Source organism: Anser brachyrhynchus, assembly GCF_964034855.1.
Source record: "Anser brachyrhynchus genome assembly, chromosome: 9".
Taxonomy (NCBI): Eukaryota; Metazoa; Chordata; class Aves; order Anseriformes; family Anatidae; genus Anser; species Anser brachyrhynchus.
The window spans coordinates 15,917,843-15,940,562 of record NC_137703.1 but is presented as its reverse complement, the minus strand read 5'-3'; the positions used below and the strand labels follow the sequence as shown (position 1 = coordinate 15,940,562).

The following is a 22,720-nucleotide window of genomic DNA, read 5'->3' as shown; positions in this document are numbered from 1 at the left end:
ACCATTCATCAAAGGTGTGAAGATGCTGTGTCCCTCTAACACCAACTGTATAGCTAAAACTCATTCCCCAGAACATGTGCCAGGCTTATCTGAGAACTCTGTTTTATTGACACTTGTCAAAACAAAGCAAACGTACAAGAAAGGTAATTCCACAAAAATCACATCGCTTAAGTGCCATCTTTGTATTTTAAAAAATCTATAGAATTTCATTCATAAAAAAATCAAAACATTTGCTTTTCACATTTATAAAAACAGTGCAGCTGGCTTGTATCGTAATGATGCGTGGGACAGCCACGGCCCCTACGTCCAGTGCCGCATCAGGAGAGGCTCCTTTGGTGGACGCCTGCACACCGCGGATGCTACCTGACACCAGCTGCCCGGCGACAAGGGGCAGGCACACTTGCTCATCATCCTCCAGCAGCATGCACTTTCTCAGTTACCCACAGAATAGTTACAGCACATTCCTGGGAAAGTGGCAGCAACTGAAATCCTAAACCAGAGAGATGTCCAAATCCACACCGAGACTGGGCATCAGATCCACGTGTTCAGTCAGGACAGCCGCAGAGTCATGATGAGAAGTGTCTTCAGGGTACCACCGTCTCTTCCAACAACTCTGTAACAAAGTAGAGAAGCAAACTTTAGGCCCAACACTAGCAAAGAGAAAGCAACATAAAGACTAAGGAGGAAAAAGGGGAAAAAAATGTTATGGTTTGAAATATGCAACAGCAGAAGAGCAGGACAGGGGCCTGCCTCCGGCTTCTAAACCACTTCTGCTTGGGAAGAGACTGCAAAATAATTAAAGTCTCGCCCAATTCTCCTAAAAAGTGAGACAGGTGAGTACAGACATTAATACACAGCTTCTTTAAAAAGGCAGCTGCTCAAATACGTTTTTACTTCAGATTATGTACTATAAGCCTATCTGCCTTCACAAACACACACGGATGACCCCAGCAAAACAAACACCACCTGTGGAGAACAAGGGAGGTGCTGAGTACACACAGAACAGGCTCAAACTAAGAAGAGGTTTTGACTGCAAAATGAGAACTAAAACCAAACGCATAGCTCTTGGGAGAATCTCCACCAAGCAGCTTCCAGCTCCTTCCTCCTCTGCACACACAAATATGGGACAAGTCTTCTAGATACAGAAGAATCGAGAGAGAAGCCCTGTACTCACCCTTCCTTTCCTTTTGTTGCCCAGGAACACGATGCTATCCTGCTGCCTGCTTGGAGCCCACAGCAGGAGGGACGAGGCTATCCAGCTGCTGACGGTTCCCTGTCTGAATCAGCCATTCATAGAACTTGCTTTCCACCAGCATCTGGAACTGCTTCCTCTGATCCCTGCAACCAAAAGAAGACGATCAGCAAGGAAGCATGCAAAAGTCGTGCTTTTTTACAGTATTATTCTTCTAAACCTCACCTTCTCTACCGAAACAAGCCTCTAAACGTATCAGCTAAGAGCTGGGCTTGGTTCAAGAACTGCCTGTACCAAGAAGAGAAGGTTTATACCACGTGAATGTAACTAAAATTAACCCCAAAGGTAGAACTCAGCAGAGTTACACAAGTGACACAAACTTCCCACTCCTTTAGCAGCCACCCTACTCCATAAGGCTTCCTCTGCTTTAACCTTAGAGCACAGATTAAAAACCGTCTGAAAAGGTAGAAAAAGATCAGTAATGAGTGTTCAAGCAATGGAGACAGAAAATTTTGTTCTGACAGCATCTGGAAGAGAGAGAATGGAGATGGGGAAAAAACGTACGTATAAACACCACTCCTCAAGTAATTCCCTTTACTAGTAAATAACTTTTTTTTTTTTTGGCAAGACCAACAATAACAGGGTATGTCACCTCTATCACTCTCTCTCTGGCAGTGATCAAATGTCCAAGAGCAGCGCAGTCTCATGGCAGTATTTCTCCAGAACTTCCCAGCCATCTGGGATCACTTCAGCTCCTGAATTTCTTATGCCAAAGGTGGCGTTAGTGTTGAATAGCTCCTGACAGACTTCTTTTTCTATGAGCTTACACAATACATTTCTGAACCTAAGTAAAACATGAACATCTTCAATATCCTTTGGAGATTTTGTGTGGTTTTGCTTTGACGCGTTCCTAATTTGTTTTGATGCTCCTATCCTGTACTGGGAAAAGCAGCAAACCATCCCTATTCATTTCTGTGCCACTCAGCTTCAGAGGGGCCCAGTTTACCCACACCCTTTTTTCAATTTAAAGGCTCTTCTTCTTTGTACTGTCACTTCCATTGGAGACATCCACTGACAAATTCCCCAGAAAGCAGGCTTCTAGGCTGGAAACTAACCTAAATTCCTCCCCAGTGAACGTGAACACAAAGGCAGTCACTCCTCTCTTCTCTCATGGTTTTATCTTCTCCAAGTGCTTATTATACACCTCGATCTGCTGCCGACCCTGAAAGACTTTCTGTCTGATGTGCTCAGAAAACAAGCAAGCAGGATTTTACGCTTTTGCAAGTTGTTCCTCAGGCTCTCTTACTGGTCCCGTCTTATGCGGTTTTTACCTTTAGCCTGGCAGGATTTACATTCTTTTCTTTTTTTTTTTTTAGCCCACTTTCCTCATTCAGACAACTTGAAGTTTTTGAAAGATGGCTTTTACTGGTAACAGTTTGTTTCACCTCCCTGTTCAAGCACCAGTAGCTTTTTTTCTTTCTGCACACCTGATAATCTGCTTGTTCCAAATTGTCTGTCTAGTCGTCTCCCTGCCTGCAGGGGACAGACACACTTTACACTGTCAACTGCCCAGCCTCTTTTCAGCAACCTTCTAAACCTGGCCCCCTTCTTCCCCTTTTATGTAATAAAGGGATCCAGTACCAAGCTCCCACCTCCCTGTGACTGCCGTAGAGGACATTAAAACTAAGTGCATCATCCATATTATCTAACATTTCTTCAGCTATAAGATTTTGATGGGCAAAACACCTTTGTAAAACCCTGGGGGAAGAGCAACAGCGCTGGGAGGGCAATGGCTGCAGAGACAAGAAGCACCTCAGATGAGGTTGATAAACACAAGGATGACTCCAGCACAACAGTCGAGGTTCAGATTTTCCTCTCTGCTGCTCTTCAAGATTCAAGAGCTTAGAGTTGTGAAGGTTTTTACACCTTTGTCACCCCTACTAGGTCACTACTGCTCAGCCATCCTCCATCTGTAGCAAAATCCCACCCAAGAATCCCTTCTCCCCCCCATTCTGGGGCTCTTCCAAACTGCAGGCTCCTGAGCTCTCTGAATGCCACAAAGGGACAGGGAAAGCTGAGGGAGCTGCTCTAGAACAACGAATGACCAGACTCGAATTCCTCAGCTTGGTATGAAAGGAACTGTTGACTGTTTGACCCAACAGGAGGTTTTCATATTCTCTGTGTCCCACAGACCAAACCCCTCTGAGATCCCTGCTTCTCAGCACCCAGTTACAAGCCCATCGCAACTCATCAGCTGAGCACAGAACAGGAAGAAAATATATACAGTGCAAGTACAGCTTAGGGATCAAAAGTTGTTTTCACCTCTTCAGGTCTTTAAAATCAACTATCTGCACTCCTACCCCCATTCTCTGTCCTGAAGCCAAATCCTTCAGGTTGTTGCAACAAAACGGTTCACAAAAGATAAAAGCAGCAAAACTGAAGATGACAGCTTTTTACACCTGCCCAATCTGTCTGGCTGCTCAAGAAAGCGCGTTGACAAAGGAAGCAAGGTGAACTCTTTCAGAACTCCCCAACGGGTGCTGAGAAAGCGAACGTATGTGTATCAGTACACGAGACGCGCTAGGCTAGGCCTAGTTAGAACAGTAAAAGCTGGGCAGAGAATTTTCAAGAGAACTTTAAAAGCTACTGTCCGTGAGGTGATCTACGGTAACGGTCCACATGCATATTCTTAGCTCACCTCAACAACAGGTGGGACAGTAATTTAAAGCTTCAATCTCAATGTAAAGGTTGGGGCTAAGAATGATCACCAATCAGCTGCAGGCCAATAATTTGTGGAGCTGTTGTTCAGGGTGCGTGCCCAGATCTCACCCACGTCAGCATGCGGCACTGGAAGCAGAACAGAGACAGCAAGGAGACAGTACCCAGCATGAGGTAAGCTGTAAACTCGTGCCACCAGGACAGATCCCTCGCCTCGGCCCTCAGCAGCATCTAGGCATGCTTCCCCTTGAGCTTTGCAAGCGAGGAAAATGCCATCAGGAGAAAGCACCTCCTGCAGAGTTAACTGTAAACATTATTCCCCTCGCTATAATATCAAAGATCAGGATCTCAGGAATGCTAAGTACTCGTACTTTAGGATGGGCATGCAAGACATAGCTCAAACAAACCGACCCATTACTAAAGCATTTTTGCAGAACCACATCACACAAAACTCGTTTGTATGACCGCGCTGAGCTTCAGTGCAGCTCACGCACCCGTCGGGACGCGGCACTCACTTGCTCAGGCATGCCTCCTTCACCATTTTCTGCCAGATCTGTACCTTCTGCTCCCGCTGACTCAGTGCCTTCTGATAGGCGTGGGGAAGCCCCCCCGGTATCTCCGTGGTGTCTCCTTCCATCTCAAAGGGAATCACGAAGGTGTAGAAGTCCGAGGGCGGCAGGAGGCGGAAGACGCTCGTGTCGCTGCTCTCCTTGCCCAGCAGCATGGGGCTGTCCCAGTAGTTGGGCAGAGTGGCCAAGCCCACCCGAGCCATGTGGTCTTCCAGCATGGGATAGTGCGTGTGGAACGGGGCGAGGCTGACCGCTTGGTTACCCGCAAGGATAAGGGGCTGGGTAGGCGTCAGAACATGGAAAGTACAGCCGGTGGTGGAAGAAAGGGACAAGCTATAGCAAACCGCGATGACCTTGACGTTGTCACAGCTGTGGACGTGAACGGACACCTGCACAGGGCCAAGCACAAAAGTGCTGTTCCGGCACTTCTCAATGGTCACAGAGCTGCAAAAGAGCAACAGAACGAAGACACAGTGAGCAGGAAAGACTACACCCAGAACTTTCTCGCTACTTAATCCATCTAACAAGAGCTTCACACTTGAACAAACACTGAAAAAATATTTGGCTGGGCCTGCAGTGAACAAAAACTCACCGAAGAGGAGAGAGGAGATAAATGAACGACTCGTTGCAGCGATGAATTCTTACATGTGCCCCCACCAAGGTGTCCGAGCTCTTGGCCAGCGTCTGTTTGTACACCTGGCTCATTATCACCATGGGGAATACCTCTGGCACCACACGAGTGTTGCAGGCAATCTTTGCTCTCCTGGTTGTTCCCTCTACTGCAAAATAAAGTTAACCGATACATTTAAAACGAGGAAAAACAAAGAGGCTATACATGCCTCCTACAGAGACACAGACACGATGGTTCACCATCCATGTCATCTGGCAGTGCCTCACGAAAGTAATCAGCCCAAAACGTGACAGTAGCACAGTGACACCATGTCACCACGCAACATCGTACCACCCACAGATGCATACTGGGCAGGACACAGCAGTCAGAAGCTCCAGGGCACACTGAAAGATCAAAAAAACCTTCAAAAGCATTCAGGGCAGCCAAAGCCTCCCGCAAGCCAGGACATGGGCATCTCCATTTCCAGTTCCCGGACACAAATCTGCGCTTGGCAGGAAGGTCTTTAGGGCAAGTGTTCAGCGTTGTGTTGAAAGTATGGACAGTACACTTTAAGACATACTAAACCAAGAAAATGCTCCCTCTACAGCACAATCCTTGAGCAACCTCACTGTTCTACCTAACGCACCGCCACTCCTCCTATTGTGCGGTCAAATGAAAAAAAAATATATCTTTTTTTTTTTTCCTCCCTAAGGGGGAAGGTGCCTTGGCTCCCCACAACGCCCTTGTGGGTGAAGGGCTGGGATTCAAGGCATGAAAAATCCCAGTCAGTTCTCAGCTTTGCCACAGACACATCACATTATCTATTTTCTGTTTGGCTGTACTTGAATAACGAAGGTAGCAATGCTGACGTTGTTCGAGGGGGCTTTGAAAACAAAAGTGATCTGAGGACTGGAAAAAACACACACAGGTGTCACACAGCACCCTCTGCTCCTGCAGACTCACCCCTAGCTATCAGTTTCCCCATCTTCACTGTCAGCTGGAAGGAACAGCAGCAAGCCCCTGCCAGACCCTTGCTAAGCAAGAGGAATCGAGGCTGGAAAGTTATTTCTAAAAGTAAAGGCAAGGCCCGCAGATACCTTGCTGTGCCCAGGCAAGCTTCTTCCCAGACCTGAGGCAGGCAGTCATTCCAAAAGGGTTTGTCGTCAGGCAGGAGCGCAGCCAGCTCTCTAGCTTGCGGAAGGAGAAAGCGTTGTCGCTCTTTGAGTAGCCGTTCTTCCCTTGACATGGCTGCCAGAGGGCAAGCTTGTGCAGAGGATAGACGGTCCCAGAGCCATCCACAGTCCCTTCGATGAGAAAGCTCAGGGCACAAACAGCTTCACAAGACACCAAGCTGTTGCTGGTGGCGTGGGAAGAGGCGCTGAGCTGCTCCGGCTCCAGCAGCAGTTCCAGCATGTCCGAGAGGTGGGCGAGCAAGAAGGCATGGTGGTCCTGGTCGTTCCAGTTCTTAGGGGGCAGAAAAACAAGCGAGAGTGAGGCGAGTTCTCAGAGAGATGACAAGTTCCACCAGTACTGTACAAACACCCTTGCCTAAGCTTGTTCTAAAGGAGGGGAAGCTGGTCAGACATAGTGCCTGGTCCCGCTGCTCTGCCCTTCCCAAATGCAGAAAGGAAACCGCGCTCATCAGCAAGCTCCCCCAAGAAAGAAAAGCGTTCTTATTCTAACTCCAAATACCAGCTATTTCATTCTAGAAAGCAGAAACGGATTCTCCTGCAATCCCTCCCACACAAACTCAGCCTGCTGCTGCTAGCACTGAAGGTAGGAAACAAATCAATAGCTGACAGCCAAGGTCTTGCAACTGCTCTGCTGGAAAATCGCTGCATCTGCTCCAGACCTTCAGCTATGATTAACTGCTTCTGATGAGGAGCTACAGAAAAAAAAAAAGCAGGGGGTCATTTCTTCACAGGCAAGCAGACCAATAAAGCAACCAACCTCTGAATGAAGCGCTAGTTCAGATTCTAAAGGGCTCCATACCATGAAGAGTGAAAGATTGGAGCCATGGCAGACGTTAATAAAGACTACCTTTGCTGGCCTGCGAGCTGCAGAATTAACACCCAGCTGCGGTTACATGTTGTCCTCGCCAAATGCAAGGGCTGCAGGTGTAAGGGCACAACACGCAGCCACAAGCATCTCGTCTGCGGCTGGAGAGCCCAGCGTTGTGACAGAGACCCTCTCGTGCAGAGAGCAGCCCTCATTCCTGTTCAGTGTTTTACGTAAAAGCGACACCTGAGCAGCGGTCTGAAGAAAACATCAACTTTTCAATTCCAGTGGGTGCTCCAGTCCTACCTGTCTCACAGCCATCTATCAGGTCCTCTCCTTTCTTTCTTTCTTTGTTAAGTCTTCTTGTTAAATCTAATAGGGCTACCCATTTCCAGTCACTTCAGCTTGCCCCTGCCCATGCTTCCCATGCTCGTACAGCTCAGAGCAGCACAGCCACAACAAGCCTGCTGAGGTTTGCAGCCGGCCTTTATCACGATGCGGTCAGCTTGTAACTCACAGAGCTGCCCGCAAGCTGCACCTGATACACCCACCCCAAATCTCCTTTCAGACCACTTTACAGGAGGTGTTGTCATTCCCAGGGGGCTGACTGACTGCATTTCTGCCTCTCTGAAGCACGACCTCGGGTAATTTTGTTAGGGAGCGCCCTGGGACCCCCTCATTCTGTAACAGGAGATGGGACAGCAGCCTCCACGGAAGGAAGGGCTGCCTGGACAAGCAAGGAGGCTGCCGCTTCTTAAAGGGAGAGCCGGGCGGGCTCAGAGCGAGCTCCCGCAACCAGCCACAGCGCGGGGAGCCCCCGCGCACAGCCCGCGCGGATTCCCACCTCCCCCTCGTACCGCAGCGCTCCCAGCTCAGGACCGCCACCACACGCAGCGCCTCGCTCCCCCAGCCCGAACCGGCCGCTTCTCCCCCCGAAACCCGAGGCAGGCCCCCCCACAGCCCCCTCGGCGCCACCACCTTGCTCTGCCCGGCGCCCTTCCCCGCCGGGCCGGGGGCTGCGGCCGCGGGGCTGGGCCACTGCTCGCCGCGGAGCGCCGTGCGCAGGGACACGCGGCTGAGCTGCTGCAGGTAGAGGAAGAGCAGGAACTGCAGCGTGTCCACGGAGAGCTGCGGGGGGAACGGAGACACCGGGGCGTTAGGGAGGGCGCCACGGGCGTTAGGGAGGGCGCCGCCGGGCCCCGACCCCCGCCCAGCCCCGGCCCCGGCCGCGGCCCCGTCCCTGCCTTGCTCCGCTCCCGCTCCAGATCCTCGGCGCTGCCGCACGCCGCCTCCGCCTCCGCTCTCCGCAGGCTGCGCGGCGGCCAGGCCGGGCGGAGGCGGAGGAAGCGCTGGAAGTAGAGCCAGGCCAGGCCGCTGCCCAGCCGCAGCTTGCCGCAGGCGATGTGCCGCCAGCGCGGCCACCGCAGCCGCGGGAAGCAGCCCTCGGCCGCCCGCCGCCGCGCGTACGCCGCCATCTTGCGCAGGTAGGGGCGGCCCAGCCGGGCGGGCGGCGGCACCGGCAGCGCGCCCAGCAGCGGCGGCTCCGTACGGACCCACAGCGCCACGGCGGCCGCCATGACGGCCGGCCCCGCCGTACACCGCCCCCCCCCTCCGCTCCCTTCAGAGCACGCTTCCCATTGGCCGCCGGCGAGGCGCCGGTGAAGTGTGCGCCGCGGATTGGCCGGCGGCCGGCGGCGGAAGTGGGCGGGGCGCGCTGCTATTGGCTGGAGGCGTGAGGCGGGCGGCCGGGGCGGCGGCGGCGCCTCCTCCTCGTCGCCCCGCTGCCGGCCCGCCGCCGCCATGGCCCCCGGGCGGCTCGGCCGCCTCAGCCTCCTGCTGCTGCCGTTGCTGCTGTGCCTCTGCGGGGAGGCTGCCGCCGGGTGAGTGCCCGCCGCCCCCCCCCCCCGTACCCCTTCGCCCGCCCCCATCCCCCCCTCAGGCGCTGACGGGGCCCCGCCGCCCCCCTCTGCCCTCCCCGCGTCTCCCCGCTGCAGGAGGGATTTCTACAAGATCCTGGGGGTGTCCCGCGGCGCCTCGGTGAAGGACATCAAGAAGGCGTACCGCAAGCTGGCGCTGCAGCTGCACCCCGACAGGAACCCCGACGACCCCCGGGCGCAGGAGAAGTTCCAGGACCTGGGAGCCGCCTACGAGGTGAGGGCCGGGGCCGAGCTGCGCCGGGAGGCTGCGGGGGGAAATCGGCCTCACGCCCCCAGGAGCTCTTCTGGGAGACGTAAACCCCCCTCTGTAAGGCTCTGGGGAGACCCGGCCTCCTCCTGCTCCTGTGCTGGATCTCAGGTGCTTTACCTAATGAAAAGAGGTGGGCAGAGAGGCTGCCAGGCTGACCAGAAAAAGTCGTTTTACCATTGTTAGTCCCATAAACATACGGAGTTCTGTTCCATGACAACAGAGCAGCATATAAATAATAACCAATAGCATAACATACCACATAAATTGTGTATAAACTGTTAGCCATACGTTTTAAGTCAAAACCTGCTTTCTCCTCTGCCATGTGCATGAGCATTGACACAACTCACGCAGGGCAGCTGCTTCTGTTCCTTTCCTTCTGCTTCCCTCTGCCGCTGCTGGTCACCTCCTGCTCCTGCCACCCCCTGGAGCAGAGGGATCCTGAGGAAGATGAGAGCATTGACCAGCAGGGAGCCAGGTGGGGGCTTGGCATTCGCTTGGAGGAGTCAGGCTGTAGGACGAGCTGGAACCAAGAGCTGTGGTCAGAAGAAAAGGGGCTGTCCCCCCCGTGCAGCCTGCTGCCGCCCCGATACTGCTCTGTTCTTCCGACATGCAAATACGAAATGATTGAGAAAGTGAGGTGAGAAATAGCACATCAGAGTCCAAGTTGTTCAGCATAACATTGGGAGTTCTGGTGCCAGCACAGGCAAAACAAATGCAGCGTGCTCTCACCTAACACCAGGGTGTTTTTTAACATAAAACGTCAGCCTCTATACTGCTGCTCAAGGTTTGTCTCGCTGAGTATCTAGAGCAAAGTCTTCAGGAAAAAAATGTGGGGGAAGTAGGTTAATTAAACTGCTCGGTGTCCTTCCTTCAAACAGCCCGAGTGATTTTTAACATGCCAGCTGAGTGGTGCAGACACAGATGCTTCAATTAAAGGAGACTCCTACATGTAACAGCAGCTGTTAGTCTCAGGATGGTTTGGGGATGAAGTTTTTGCTGTCTTTTCTTTTTCTAAGCTTACCCACTGTAGCTGCTTTGCTTTTGAGGCAACCTAGCATAACAAACAAGAGGTCTCCTGGTGATGTTTGGAGCGGTGTGTTCCACTGAAGTCTGCAGAAAGAAGCAAAATGAACGTAAAGGCAAATGTTTTGTTCCTTATTTCTTTCTTATTGCTTGTGATACTGTTAGTAGTCCACCAGAAGAATTCTGTTCCTTCACCAACAGATCACAGAAGGGAAAATTTATCCCACTTCTGTGAAACAGGTGCTTTAACGCAAATCTTAGGTGGCAGACAGAGACCTGAGCTCTTATCTCTAGCCCTGGAAAGATGAAGCTGATAGTTAGTTACTGTTTTGTGGGTTTTTCTTTTTCCTCTCCTTCCCCTTTGTTGCTGACGTTTATCACTGGCTACAATTTCAGACTGTTTACCATCATTGAACTAGCTTCTCCACCTGTTTCCACTCCTTTCAAGTCTTCTGAAAGTTAACCAGGCAATTGTGACCTTCCAGAATGTCATCAACTGGTCAGGAAGGGGAAGGGAGGCTAAATCTGACTGGAAATTTGCAGATCTCTGGGTGAGGAGCAAGAGCAAAGATCAACACCTAGGAATTAAAACTTTAAAGCTTTACAACCTTGAGTGCTGTGTGTTGGGATGTGTTATTGTGCCTTAGTACTGAGGTTGCTCCTTTTGAATTTGGCTGCTCTTAGAAGTGAGGGTCAGTGTTCGAGCTGGTGCAGAGTTAGGATACCTGGCAGATTTAACTGGGTAGGCAAACATGCATTCGTTGCTAATTGTTAGGAAACACTTGTCAGAGGAATACGTGTTCCACAGGCTTAAAGAACAAGCAGAGAAATGAGGGGGGACATTGAGTGTTGTTTTGTTTTCATTGAGAAGCAGTTCCTGCTTTGTAAGAGCTGGTTTTGAATTATTATTCCCTTCTGAGTCTTTCAACTCATTAAGATTTAAAGTCGGTATTGTTCATGTCTTCTGCGTTGTTTCTGCTGTTTTAATAAACTAATTTTAACTTAACCAACAAACATTTAACTTCGCAGTGCAGCGAGCAAGTTGTAGCCCATGCTTCTGTACCCTGAAGCGTTGCTCGACCCCTGGTAAGAGCCTGGCACGGCTCTTTGCCGCCCCTTGTTTAAATAGCCCGGTTCAGCTGTGGGCAAAAGCCTTGTCCCTTTGTGTCCCGCTGCCAGGTGCTCTCGGACGAGGAGAAGAGGAAGCAGTACGATGCCTATGGTGAGGAGGGATTGAAGGACGGGCACCAGAGTTCCCATGGAGACATCTTCTCGCAGTAAGACTTTGCCACTTCGGGTTACTCTGTAGTCGGAGCTCTAATTCTGTGATGCTCGTGCATACGTTTGACACAGGCAAATTCAGTGTTAAGGGCTTCTACCTGGTCAGGGAGCACTGATCTGAGGTGACAGCGGAGGGTTTGAAGAAATACATTTACAGTGGCTATCCTACCTGCTGCTGTCATTTGTCTGTCTTGCGGTAGCCCTTTCTCCAAGAGCAGTAAGTGGGAACCAGCGGTGTCTGTCCACATGGATGGCTGTTGCTCACGTGGGTGACTTGTGAGGTGCTGCAGCTGCATTAAACACGCAGCATCTTTCCTGCATTTTCTGCTGCATGATCATTTAACCTTTTATCACAGACTGTGTGCGCACTTGGGGGTTCTTTCCTTCCTTTTGCAAGGTAATGCTGTAGTGACTTCCAGAGAGCAACCTGATCTCGTGGTTATTTCAAGGCCCTTTTGGTTCTGCTAGGAAAAAAATTGCTAAAATAATTCCTTAAGTCATTCTTCCCGTGTAATCCTTCTGGGTGAGAACTCCGACTGTCTGCAGGTCCGTTTGGGGAAGAACATTCAGACTTGTCAGGGTGTTTTGTTGTTTTTTTTCTCATACTGCTTGCCCTTAAACTCGTGAAAACCAACCTGCTAGCGCTGACTCGCAGTGCTCAGAGCTTGAGCCTCAGGGTGAGGGTAGCTGAGCAGCAGAGCCGTGCGAAGAGGACTCCCGTTAGGCAGCTGTCAGGTTCAGAGGCGTTGCTGCTGCCTTGGATGGCTCTCTTCAGCAAAGCCACCTCTGATCAGAATTCCTTCCTGAACTAACTGATGTCCTTCACTCTAGCTTTTTTGGGGACTTCGGGTTCATGTTTGGAGGTAACCCTCGCCAACAGGACAGGAACATCCCACGGGGCAGCGACATCATCGTGGACCTGGAGGTTACGCTGGAGGAGGTGTATTCAGGGAACTTTGTAGAGGTAAGTCTGCGGGCCTGTTGGGCTCCCCAGCGTGTTCTCAGCTCCCAGGTGGCTGGCCAGGCCACTCTCTCTTCTCCAGAAGAACAGAACTAAAATAGATGCTTGTTTTCTCGGTGTCTGTCAGTGGATGATGTTATGGTGCTATTTGGTAGCAGATAAACGAATACATTGTTCCATCAGTTATCTTTGCCATCTGGCAACTTGCCTATATGATGCTTCTTGTGACGGTAACTTACTGCCTGTCAGGGCCTAGCTGTGGCCAGTCTGCAGTAACCCAGCTGGAAAATGTGTTAGTGGTTTCTCTCCAGAATGTATTGTTATTTGAGGCTAAAGCACTTAATTTAGTTCTCTGGTTTTCAGCAGTCCTTAGAAAACCATGCTGTGGATTTTTCGTCACTTTTTTATGTGGCTAAGCACGTCATGAATCTCTGGATTGCATACTTAACAAACATATAGTGGCATTTTAATTATTATTTTTTAAGCAAGTTGTATTTCTGGTGCTCGCAATCTCTGCTGTACTGTGGTAGAGTTCAAAATGCTCAAATTTGTGTTGTGAGCATCTGGGTAAATGAGAAACTCAGCATAATTTTGCCCAGTGCGTGAAACGAGGAAGCTATCCCAACCAAAGGCATCAGGTTTCAGCCTGGTGTTACCTTTCCTAGTTAGGAAGGTGGCAATAGGACCTCGGAGTTGGTTTTCTGGTGCTTGGGAATTTAGTGGGTGATCAGTGGGAGGCATAAGGTGACAACCGCTTAGAGAAATGTTTTGTCAAGATCACATGCGGCTTCTGTGGAGGCAGCAGAGTGCACAAAAAACAAGTTACGTTCAAACTGTTTGGGGAGTCAAGGCCCACGGGTGCTGGTTTGTCTGCTTACATCCGCCTCTTTCGTGCAGGTTGTCAGGAACAAGCCAGTGGCAAGGCAGGCACCTGGCAAACGGAAATGCAACTGCCGGCAGGAGATGAGGACCACGCAGTTGGGCCCTGGACGTTTCCAGATGACTCAGGAAGTTGTTTGTGATGAATGTCCCAACGTCAAGTGAGTTTTGTGCTCTTCAGTGCTATGTGCATGTTTATTCAAAACCTGCCGCTAGATGGAGAAAAGCGCCTGTACAACCACAAAGACCTGGGCAATCTGGGAGCGCTTAACCCAGGTTTTTCGTGGCTAAGGAGAGAGAGTCTTTATTTTTAGAGTAGAAAGGGCCAGCTCTATTAGATGAAGAGCTTACCAATTTGCTCTCTCAGTTCTTTATTCCTTGAACAATCAGTTGTTGCAGCAGAAATTTCATACTGATACCTGAAACCTGCAGAAGCAAAGTTGGAGAAGCCCACAGTTTCCAGCTGGGGACAGCTGGATGTGGAATACCATGTTGTAGTCGCGTATCCAGATGCTGGCTGTGCGCTTAGGAGCTTCACTTTGCCCTCTCTTCTAGATGAGTATTAGTGTGCGAGAAAGGCAGCACTCAGCCTCCAGTTTTAGATGTGAGCAAGGAACGTGTTAACGTGTGGGGGTGTTCTCATTCTCCCAGAAACATAAGTAGCTGCTACCACCTGATGCTGGAAACTCAGCGCTTGCTTGTTCTTCCCCTTTGCAGGCTTGTGAACGAAGAGCGAACACTAGAAGTGGAGATAGAGCCAGGCGTGAGGGATGGCATGGAGTATCCCTTCATTGGGGAAGGTCTGTACACGGGCGCTGCCCGGCTGTGGCTTGCTCCTTTTCTTTGATGCAAGGCTGGTCATCGTGACAGTGAAAGTGTCCGGGCCCTGCTTTGGGTAACTGATCAGCACGTGTTATTTGAAGTGCTGCGTCCAGTGCGTGCTGCTGAAATCCAGGAGCATGTAGAGTGTTATCCACACTTAGCAACAACTGAGATCCACTCCCTTTGGTGGTACTGGGTAGACGCACAAAAAAGCCCTAAATCTGATGTTTCGGATGGTAACTTGAACAGGAACGTCTGCTTCTGATTTGAGTATGTGAGGGAATCCCCTCTGTCCAAGGAATTCAAGTCCTTTAACAAGAAAAGGATGGGTATCCTTAATGTGTGGGCAAGTCTTTATAACAGCAGACAGGTATGAATTCATTGAGTGATAGCTCTGAAAATCCTGGGTTGTTTAGCAAAAAATACTTCTTATCAGGGTTGTAGTCATAAGAATCAACTAGTTGCTTTTTTCCCTTGAACACGTGAGCTGCAAATCTCCATTGTGTATAGGTATTTGCTGTTTGTTGTAAAGAAACAATGCGCTGCTTGTTTCTTCGGTTGTACTAACTAGCTCCTTTAAATAGAGCTCTTTTTTCTTTCACAGGTGAACCCCATGTGGATGGGGAGCCAGGAGATCTGCGTTTCCGAATAAAAGTTCTTAAGTAAGTGGCTGGCCCTGTTACACCACTCTTTCTGGTTACTGTAAAGGAAGTTTGCAAGCAATTTTCTGGCCGGTGTTGCCTGCTTGGCTAGTGTGTTGCTTACCCTTCAGCAGAGCTGGTACAGCCAGGGGTCCGGTAGTCAGGGCTGTGCAGGATGTTGAGCCCCAAGGATGCTAGAGGGTTCACCGCTGCTAGGATGCTGCGGTAGTATTCTGCTTTTGTTGTGCTTGGCCCGAGTTCTGGCGTGAGTTAGCTCCTGCCTGAATCACATGAAGTATCTCCTTTTTCCATAAACATGCGATCTCCCTATTGTAAGAGCATGTACTATTAAGAAAGATTGCCGAGTGAGTCACGACTTCTTGACACGCCTCGCCACTCATTGCCCTAGAAATAGAAAGGCTATTAGTAGTATGCATCTCACACAGGAAAATGAAGCTAAATTTCATTCATTCTTCACTTCCTCGCTGACTTCTGTGAAATCTCTAAACCCTTTCACAAAGAGAGGGGAGGAAGCTAGAGGACCCACTTTTCCTGTGGGAAAGAAGGGATGTTCCAGTCTCTTATTTCCACAGGCACCCAGTCTTTGAAAGAAGAGGAGATGACTTGTATACAAATGTGACAATCTCGCTGGTCGAGGCACTTACAGGTTTTGAAATGGATATCACCCACTTGGATGGGCACAAGGTGAGGAAACAGTTTGCTTTCCTGCTCCGTGTAAATAAAATTTAACTCCCAGGCCTGCTGTGCTGAGGGCTAGTTCGCACGGGGGCTGCGCAGCTGCTGGCTGTGCCCAACGTCCCCTCGGCTAGAGGCTTCCACACCAATTCCTCCAGAGCCAAAGCGCCTTGTACAAGGTGCGTGGTGAGGACCTGGGTTCTAGGCCGCCAGAGCAGTTCTGTCTTTGGTGTTAGTACTGTCACGTGTCCTGGCAGTAATGCTGCCCGGACCCCTTGCATGTCACTAACTTTGGCAAGGAATCAATAGCAGATGAAGTTTTTCAGCGGGCTGCAAAGGGCATTTGGGGGGTTGGGGTACATACACAGAACAATAGTTACAAAACTTCTTTTGTCTCTAGGTCCATGTTGCTCGGGATAAAATTACAAAACCTGGGGCCAAACTGTGGAAGAAAGGAGAAGGTCTTCCAAATTTTGATAACAATAACATCAAAGGCTCGCTAATAATCACATTTGATGTGGAATTCCCCAAAGAGCAGCTGACAAACGAACAGCGAGAAGGTGGGTGTCTGACGGCTGTTGTGGCTTTGGGCTGCGCAGTTCTCTTGCGAAAGCTGGTTAGAAGTTGGCATAACTGAACCAGGGGCCTGTAGTGGTCAGGAGGGGCTTTCCTTTCCATGGATCTCTTGTACAACACAACATGTTTGGCCCAGTGCCCTGTGAATAGCTTTCATTTTCTTCTGAAGCTTGTGAGCTTGGCTGCTGCAGTTGTAGGGAACAGGACTGGGTTGCGATGTGCCACTACTGGAATGTTGCACTTGGCAAACCTGCCGGCGCTTTGTTTTGTAGCTGGCCATCTGTCTGAAGCGAAGGACTTACCGGGCTTAGCCCGTCTGCTTTGCCTTTCCTGGAGTAGGCTCACAAGCTGCTTTCCAGCCACTGCTTCTGCCTGGGGGCAGTGCTCGTGAAAATCCCTCTACAGCCAAGGGTAAACAGTGCCGTGCAGCGCTCAGCGGGGTTTGTGCCTCCGTACATCTCCCTGTACCCTCAGTGCTTCGGGCGTGCTCGGGGAAGGTGTGTGCAGTGCAGACCTGCGTGGTTGGAGAGATCAGCTACTCGGCTTCCAGTTCTGGAATGGAAGCTTGTGGGTGAGGTGTGTCGAAATCCTAAAACTGATGGGAGGGCAGATGCTGTACTCCTAGCTGGAAATTCATCCCTGCTTCAATGGCTTCTGCAGTAGGATCTGCTGCTCTGCTCAAGGCATCGCAGTAGACATGAAGGCAAGACGTCTTTGCCCCATCCTCTGCTGGGGGGCACAGAAGTTCCTGGCCCATAGCAATGCAGCTCTCCTGCAGAAAACCCTGCTCCCCAGCACTTCTTCCTGCTGGTCAGGGCTATCGTACCTCCTCCTGAATGTGCCATTTTAGTGGACTCTGGCAGCTGTCCTAGTGGCGAGAAGCAAACGTGCAGCTTTCCTGGACTCCTAGAGTTTGTAGAGGGCAGCCAAGCCCCGTGTGGTATCTTCTCAGCCCTTCCTGCTGTGTCAACACCGCTGTGTGAGCTACCAGAGGGAGTCCAGCTGGTGGCTGCAGCTCCAGGACTGGCCCGTCTTCTGCGGCTCTTCCTCCTGCAGTCAGGTCTGCAGCTGCTTGGGCTGTGAGGTCTGTGTCTGCATCAGCGCGAGGTGTCCTCCTTCCAGGCTCTGCTGTCCTTCCCAAGCCTGCACAAGGCAGCAGCGCCTCTTGTGTGGACGTGAGGTTCTTCTGGCTGCTGCTGGTGGCGGTTTGAGGAGCGGCTGAGGGCAAGAAGCAGTGACCGAGCCCTGCGTGTTTGTCAGAACCGCTAGCTAGCGTGCCCAGGAGCTGGGAGGTGATGGTGCTGGCACGGGTGTGTTCAGGCACAGGGCCTTTGGGTGTTTCATACCCTCCTAAAGCAATTCCACCCTTCCGAGGGGAAGGTGACTGGGTAAGCGGTCAGATGCATTCCTGTGCGCTAGAGTATCTCCAAACATGCAGAGATTTCAGGGTTTTTATGAGGGAATAGGTCTGCTCGTGTTGTGTGGCAGCAGTTCAGTGTACACACTCAAGGGAAGACTGTAGGCCTCAGAATTCAAAACATCCTTTTTCTTGCTGTTGGCGCTGTTCCTAATTTCTTATCTCCTAACCATATGGATGGCTCCTGGGGCAGTCAGAAGACAGTGAGACTGAGAGCAGTGCTCTGGTCCATCTAAGCTCTAGGGTCAGAGAAACAATATGCTCTCCTTCCTGCCTGCGTAGCATCAGGGAGTTTACTGCCTGCTGATCCAAAGTGACTTTCTCTCATTTCTTACACATCTCTACCGACGCTCGTTTGCTGTCTTTGGGGACCCTTAAATCTCCCTCCAGAGTGCTCAGAGAGCACCAGCAGGCAGCAAAGCGCCCGTGCTGTGTTGTAGCCTGTCACCTGCCAGCGGTGTCAGGAAAACTTTAAGCTGGCTGTAGTGAATGAGTGAGGGTGCAGTGGCACCGAACGTCAGGCTTCCTGGCTGCCAGGACCAAATCCCCAACACTGGGGTTGGGGCATCAGATAAGTGTTAAAACTTCCTGTGCGCTAATGAGGGTATCTTTGGGGCCAGTGTGCATCTGCCTAAGAGCTAGTCAGCAGGAAACGAGGTACAGGAGTGGTGCAAATCCCACTTTTTTCTGGGTTGCTGGAGCTCACCTTTCTTCAGCTACGTCCTTCCTTTTGAAAGGCTGCACGGCCAGAAGGTACATCCGCTTACACATGGGCCAGGAAGTAGCTTCGAGCCTCTTATTTCCAGTTCTTTCCAGGATGGTTTTTCAGCATTTTAACGGAACTTCTGTGACCTTGTGTGCATCAAATAACCAGTCCTGAAGGACAGTAGTGTCTGTAGCCAGAATGGGTTAAGGGTAGGTGAGCAGGGCAAGGTTTGCAGGGAGACATACTGTCTTTTAGCCAGTCCTCCTAACAAAGGATTTCCATGCCTGTAAGCTTGTTTTTTTTTTTCTTGCTGTTTTGTTTTTTTTTTTGTTGTTGTTGTTGTTGTTTGTTGTTTTGTTTTTTTTATGAGTAAGTTGGTTGATCTTAATAACTGGTCTGCCTCTCCCTGCTTACATACCCTGCTTGAAGGTGGCAACCACTGCAGAATTTTCCAGGCAGCCGAACGTGCTCTGCTCTGCAGACAGGCCCAGCACCCAGCCCCCTCCACCGGGACTCTGGCTGCAGCTCAGCAGGCTGATCTGAGGCAGGACAGCAATCCTCTCTTCTGTCACATCGTGGTGCAAGCCAGCGTGCTTGTTTTGAGGCTGGTGCTGTTTTGGGGATACCTAACATCAGAATTAAAGCAATTTAGTTTTTTTTTTTTTAATTTATTTGAAAGTTTGCTCTCTCAATCTTGGATCCAGCACAATCCTTTCTGGTGGTGGTCAGAGCAGAGGTGCTGTTGCGCCCCGAGGGGCCCCACGGCCAGGGCTGGGAGTGCTGGCACTGTGGGTGACCAGGCTGACTCTGAAGAGGGAGTCCCCTCTGATTTATCCCTGGAAAAAGCGTGACATTTATGTTCTTGCCAGTCTGCTTCCTCTGGGCAGTGCAAATATGACCCTTAAGCAGCCCTGCCAGTCTTTTCCTGAATGTGCTGACCCCAGTAGATTAGCTGCTGTGGTTTCAGTGCTGACTCACCCTCCCGTTCTCTTATCTTGCTCTGGATGCTGACAGGACATCAGGGCATCAATTCTTTAGGGTGTTTTATGAATGGGTTTTCAAGGGTGGGGAGGATGGCATTTGTAAAGGCTGAATCCAGCCTAGCGATGCTCATCTAGTTACAAACACTGGCTTTCAAAACAGAAATGCGAGCTTTCTGTAGAGCGCTCAACTCCACAGATGCGAGTAAGAGAACAAACTTGCAAACTTGCAGTCTAGGGACTACTTCCAGCGAACAGTACTGTCCCCAGGCACCACGCACCGGTGTGAAAACCCCTGCTCTGTAATTATTTGCCTGGCTTTCTGTAGCTGGCAGTTCGAGGAGGAGCCAGACGTAGCCTTCCCAAACGTGCTGCCAGAGGATTTCTGTTGGGCTGTAGAGGGAGCCTGGGGAGATGAGCTAGACGACTGGAATTAAACTCTGGAGATGCTCTCAAAGCCGTTTCTTGGTGCAGTTATACTTAAGATGGCAAACTTGTTCTCGACTTCAATAGCAAAATGATCTGGGAGTTGGAGCTTTATCTCTAGCTCTATCCCTCACAGAGCTGTGAGGATCTCAAGGTGGTGCTCTCGCCTTTGAAGTGATAGCAGAGATTTTCTCCCTGGAATCATTGCCTTTTTGTGGTCCAGAGAACGTATGAAAGCATTGTTCTGGCACTGTTAACTTCGGTCCTATTTCTCCTTGTAGAAATGCTGAAGGAGCACGAGTAAAGCTGTTGCACCTCTGGGTTTGGGGGGATTTTGGTGTTTTTTGTTTGTTTAAATCATGCTCAGAGTGTCAGTGTTTGACTGCGTTACTCAGATCTGTGGGCTCAGCCTCGAGAGGCTCGTGCCAGGGGGCCTCCAAGTCGATGTGTAAATGTAGCAGGGACTGCTAAATGCAGCAGCTGCAGCATCCTCCTGCCTGTGCTGTGCAGTAACGCCTTCGTTTCTTTTGCAGGTCTCAAACAGCTGTTGAAACAAGGATCTGTGCAGAAGGTGTACAACGGATTGCAGGGATATTGATGTGGGGGGGGAAAAAAGGACTTAAATCAAAAGTCAGATTTGTTTGCGGTTTTTTCTCCTGCCCATTGTAGAATGGGAAAGAGGGAGGGTGGGGTGATTGTTGAGGTATATATGTCTTTTTTTTTTAAACGGTGGAAGCATTCAGATGAGCTGTGGGGCATACTACCCTGTTCAGGACACAATTGGTGCTGCCTATCCTGTTCCATTTCCTGGAACAACAAAGACTCCTTGAGCAGGAAAAAAAAGGGGGCAAAGGAGTTTTAAATTCCAGACAGATTGGAATTTCTGTTTTTTAAATATATTTTGATGTGACTTTTCTTCACCATCTCAGCATATTTTCGTAGCTTCTCCTGTTTTTGATGTCCTTTGTGTCAGTCTCTTCTGAGTTTCTTTTGTATTTTTTCTAATCCCAGTCCTTCCCCTCTGAGTCCAGAGTGCGGTATTGCTTCAGAGTATGTGTTTCTGGGGCAGGAGTACAGCTGCTGTTGGGAGTGGACTGGCAGAAGGGCCTTTACAGAATGTGTTGGACCCACACGCAGCTGGGAAGGCTGGGGAAAAAACTTTCTGAAAGATCCTGTGGGCTCTCATCACTACCAAGTAGTCCTCTTGTCCCAAAAGTTAATGTTCACTTTTAGATTCAAAGTCACAACGGTTTAGCAAAGATTCCTCGGACCTTCAGCGTGAAATTTCAGGGAAAATAATGGGAACGGCTCCTCGTGGTCTTGGTTCCTCCCTGCCCCAAACGTAACCAGTGGCTTGTCTGGAAATGTTCACTCACCTCCTGCACCCTGTCCTCCGTGAGGACAGGGAAGCTAACGGCGCAGAAATAAAGATGTTTGAGTTGGAATGGCAAAAACTACCTGCTTCTGTGTCTCAGCAGCCCTTGCCCTGGTACAGCTGCAAGTCGTTGGACTGAGGAAGGGTCCCTTTAGAGATCTAAGCCATGAGCTGCCGTAAAGGGGGACAGTGCTGCTGCTAACACCGACAGCAGCTCCGCAGCTGCTTTATGTGGATCAAGGGATGGATGACTCAGCAGGGCCGTACCTGTGCTGCTCTGGTGAAGCAGCTTCACCCTCAAGTCCCTGCTCCTTTAAGCATCCCTGTCAGAAACGCTCATCTCTGCGTGTTATTTGTAATTTTGGGAGTGGTAGCGAAGAAAGTTCCCAGAGGTGCCTGCGTCAGTCAGCCTCGTGCTGCTGCGCCGTGACGGGGATGTAGGAGCGAGATGAGTCAGCTGCTGCAGGATGGTGCTCTGCTCCTTTATCCCGTGCTCCACGGGGCTGTACAGCGGGGTCCCTCCGGCTGCTTGCTCGATGCCGCATCCCCTGAGCTGGGAAGCGGATGGGATCTGCCTTTTCCACGTGGAAATGCTTGCCGGGGAAAAGCAGCAGGAGACGCAAGGTTGCTTTTTGGGTTTTCCTTTTGTTTTCAAGTCGGAGTAGTGCAGATCTGAGCTTGGGGAGGGGGAGAGCTGTGGCCCGGCCATTGTGTGCCGCAGTGGTCCAGCCGCGTCCCACCCAGCCCTTGAAATCCAGCAGCAGCAGGAGCTGACGCAGCGGAAGCAGCAGCACCGGGAAGGTTTCCTGTTGGATCCTTTGTGCGTTTGCTTTGGCAGAGCAAACCTGGGGCTTCGGGAACAGCCGGGAGAGGGGCGAGGTGAACACAGGTTGCCAGACCCTCGCTCTCAGTGCTCATCTTCCTCAAAATCCTTGCTCAAGCCTAAGGCGTTCATCCTGGCTGAGGCTGCTAGAAGAGCATCAGCCCCTTTGGCCAGGTGTTTCCAGGTCTCTGTAGGCAGCTCCGTGCCCCGCTTCCCCACTCTGATTATGTTTTGAAACCTCTGATTGCACACAAATGCACCTGATGGCCCTGCGCATGGGGCTGCTTCGTGCTGTCAGCCCTGCGGGGGCCCGTTTGCTGACTGCTCCATGGCCTTTTTCTTTCTACCCTACCAACGTGCCCCACGCTGCCAGCACAGCAGCAAAACCAAAAACCTTAGAGCAAGGTCTCAGCTTCTGCACAAGATTTTGGCTGCGACGTGAGCCTTCCTACCCCTGCCCCCAGCAGCAGACAACGCACTTATTCTGAGCACAAGTACTTGTGCTTACTGCTGCTTTTCCTTTCCAAGCTAATTCTTTTCCTTCCTGTAGGGTTTTATTTTTTTCCCTTTCCATTGTGGATCTGTGCTGCCCTGAGAGGCCCGTGCCGTGCTGAACAGCAACAGGAGCTGCCAAGCCACAATTTTACCAGGGTGAGAGCGAGACGCAAGGCAGCAGAGACCGGCTCCGTTGTTGTCGTGGTGCAGGTAATTCACTGAGATGTGAAAGAGAAAAAGCCCGAAGCCCTGCCAGGCAGCCCTGCTTCCTTCCAGCCTCCTTGCCCTGCTGCGTGGTGTGTGCAAGCAGCTGGGGCTCGCTGCCACCCCTGCCTTCAGGCCGGG

General features: G+C 50.8%; 2 protein-coding genes across 5 annotated transcripts; one reads left to right on the top strand and one right to left on the bottom strand.

The window, feature by feature from the left end:
• Window positions 1-85: 85 nt before the first annotated feature.
• Window positions 86-8,889, bottom strand: TBCCD1 (TBCC domain containing 1; the record flags this gene model as incomplete). Of its 4 annotated transcripts, none has more annotated exons than XR_013954671.1 (8): window positions 86-613; window positions 1,175-1,338; window positions 3,891-4,039; window positions 4,426-4,923; window positions 5,072-5,258; window positions 6,187-6,553; window positions 8,066-8,215; window positions 8,332-8,889. XR_013954671.1 is itself a non-coding variant. In XM_080603657.1 (7 exons), the coding sequence occupies 6 exons, from the start codon at window positions 8,887-8,889 to the stop codon at window positions 1,209-1,211; spliced, it is 1,890 nt and encodes a 629-aa protein (XP_080459783.1). In that variant the 3' UTR covers window positions 86-613; window positions 1,175-1,208. The 4 variants fall into 4 exon arrangements, 1 of the variants encoding a protein (XP_080459783.1); XR_013954672.1 differs by having other exon boundaries at window positions 4,470-4,923; XR_013954673.1 differs by lacking the exon at window positions 3,891-4,039 and having other exon boundaries at window positions 4,470-4,923.
• Window positions 8,834-21,136, top strand: DNAJB11 (DnaJ heat shock protein family (Hsp40) member B11). The gene is made up of 10 exons (XM_080603661.1): window positions 8,834-8,967; window positions 9,082-9,238; window positions 11,477-11,574; window positions 12,410-12,542; window positions 13,437-13,579; window positions 14,136-14,218; window positions 14,845-14,902; window positions 15,475-15,586; window positions 15,978-16,137; window positions 20,216-21,136. The coding sequence occupies exons 1-10, from the start codon at window positions 8,888-8,890 to the stop codon at window positions 20,278-20,280; spliced, it is 1,089 nt and encodes a 362-aa protein (XP_080459787.1). The 5' UTR covers window positions 8,834-8,887; the 3' UTR covers window positions 20,281-21,136.
• Window positions 21,137-22,720: the final 1,584 nt, after the last annotated feature.

Bases quoted from the DNA above. Each gene is read 5' to 3' on its own strand.
- DNAJB11 (XM_080603661.1), top strand. From the start codon at position 8,888: ATGGCCCCCGGGCGGCTCGGCCGCCTCAGCCTCCTGCTGCTGCCGTTG. The intron at 8,968-9,081 runs GTGAGTGCCCGC...TCCCCGCTGCAG, and splicing joins TGCGGGGAGGCTGCCGCCGG to GAGGGATTTCTACAAGATCC. The intron at 13,580-14,135 runs GTGAGTTTTGTG...TCCCCTTTGCAG, and splicing joins GATGAATGTCCCAACGTCAA to GCTTGTGAACGAAGAGCGAA.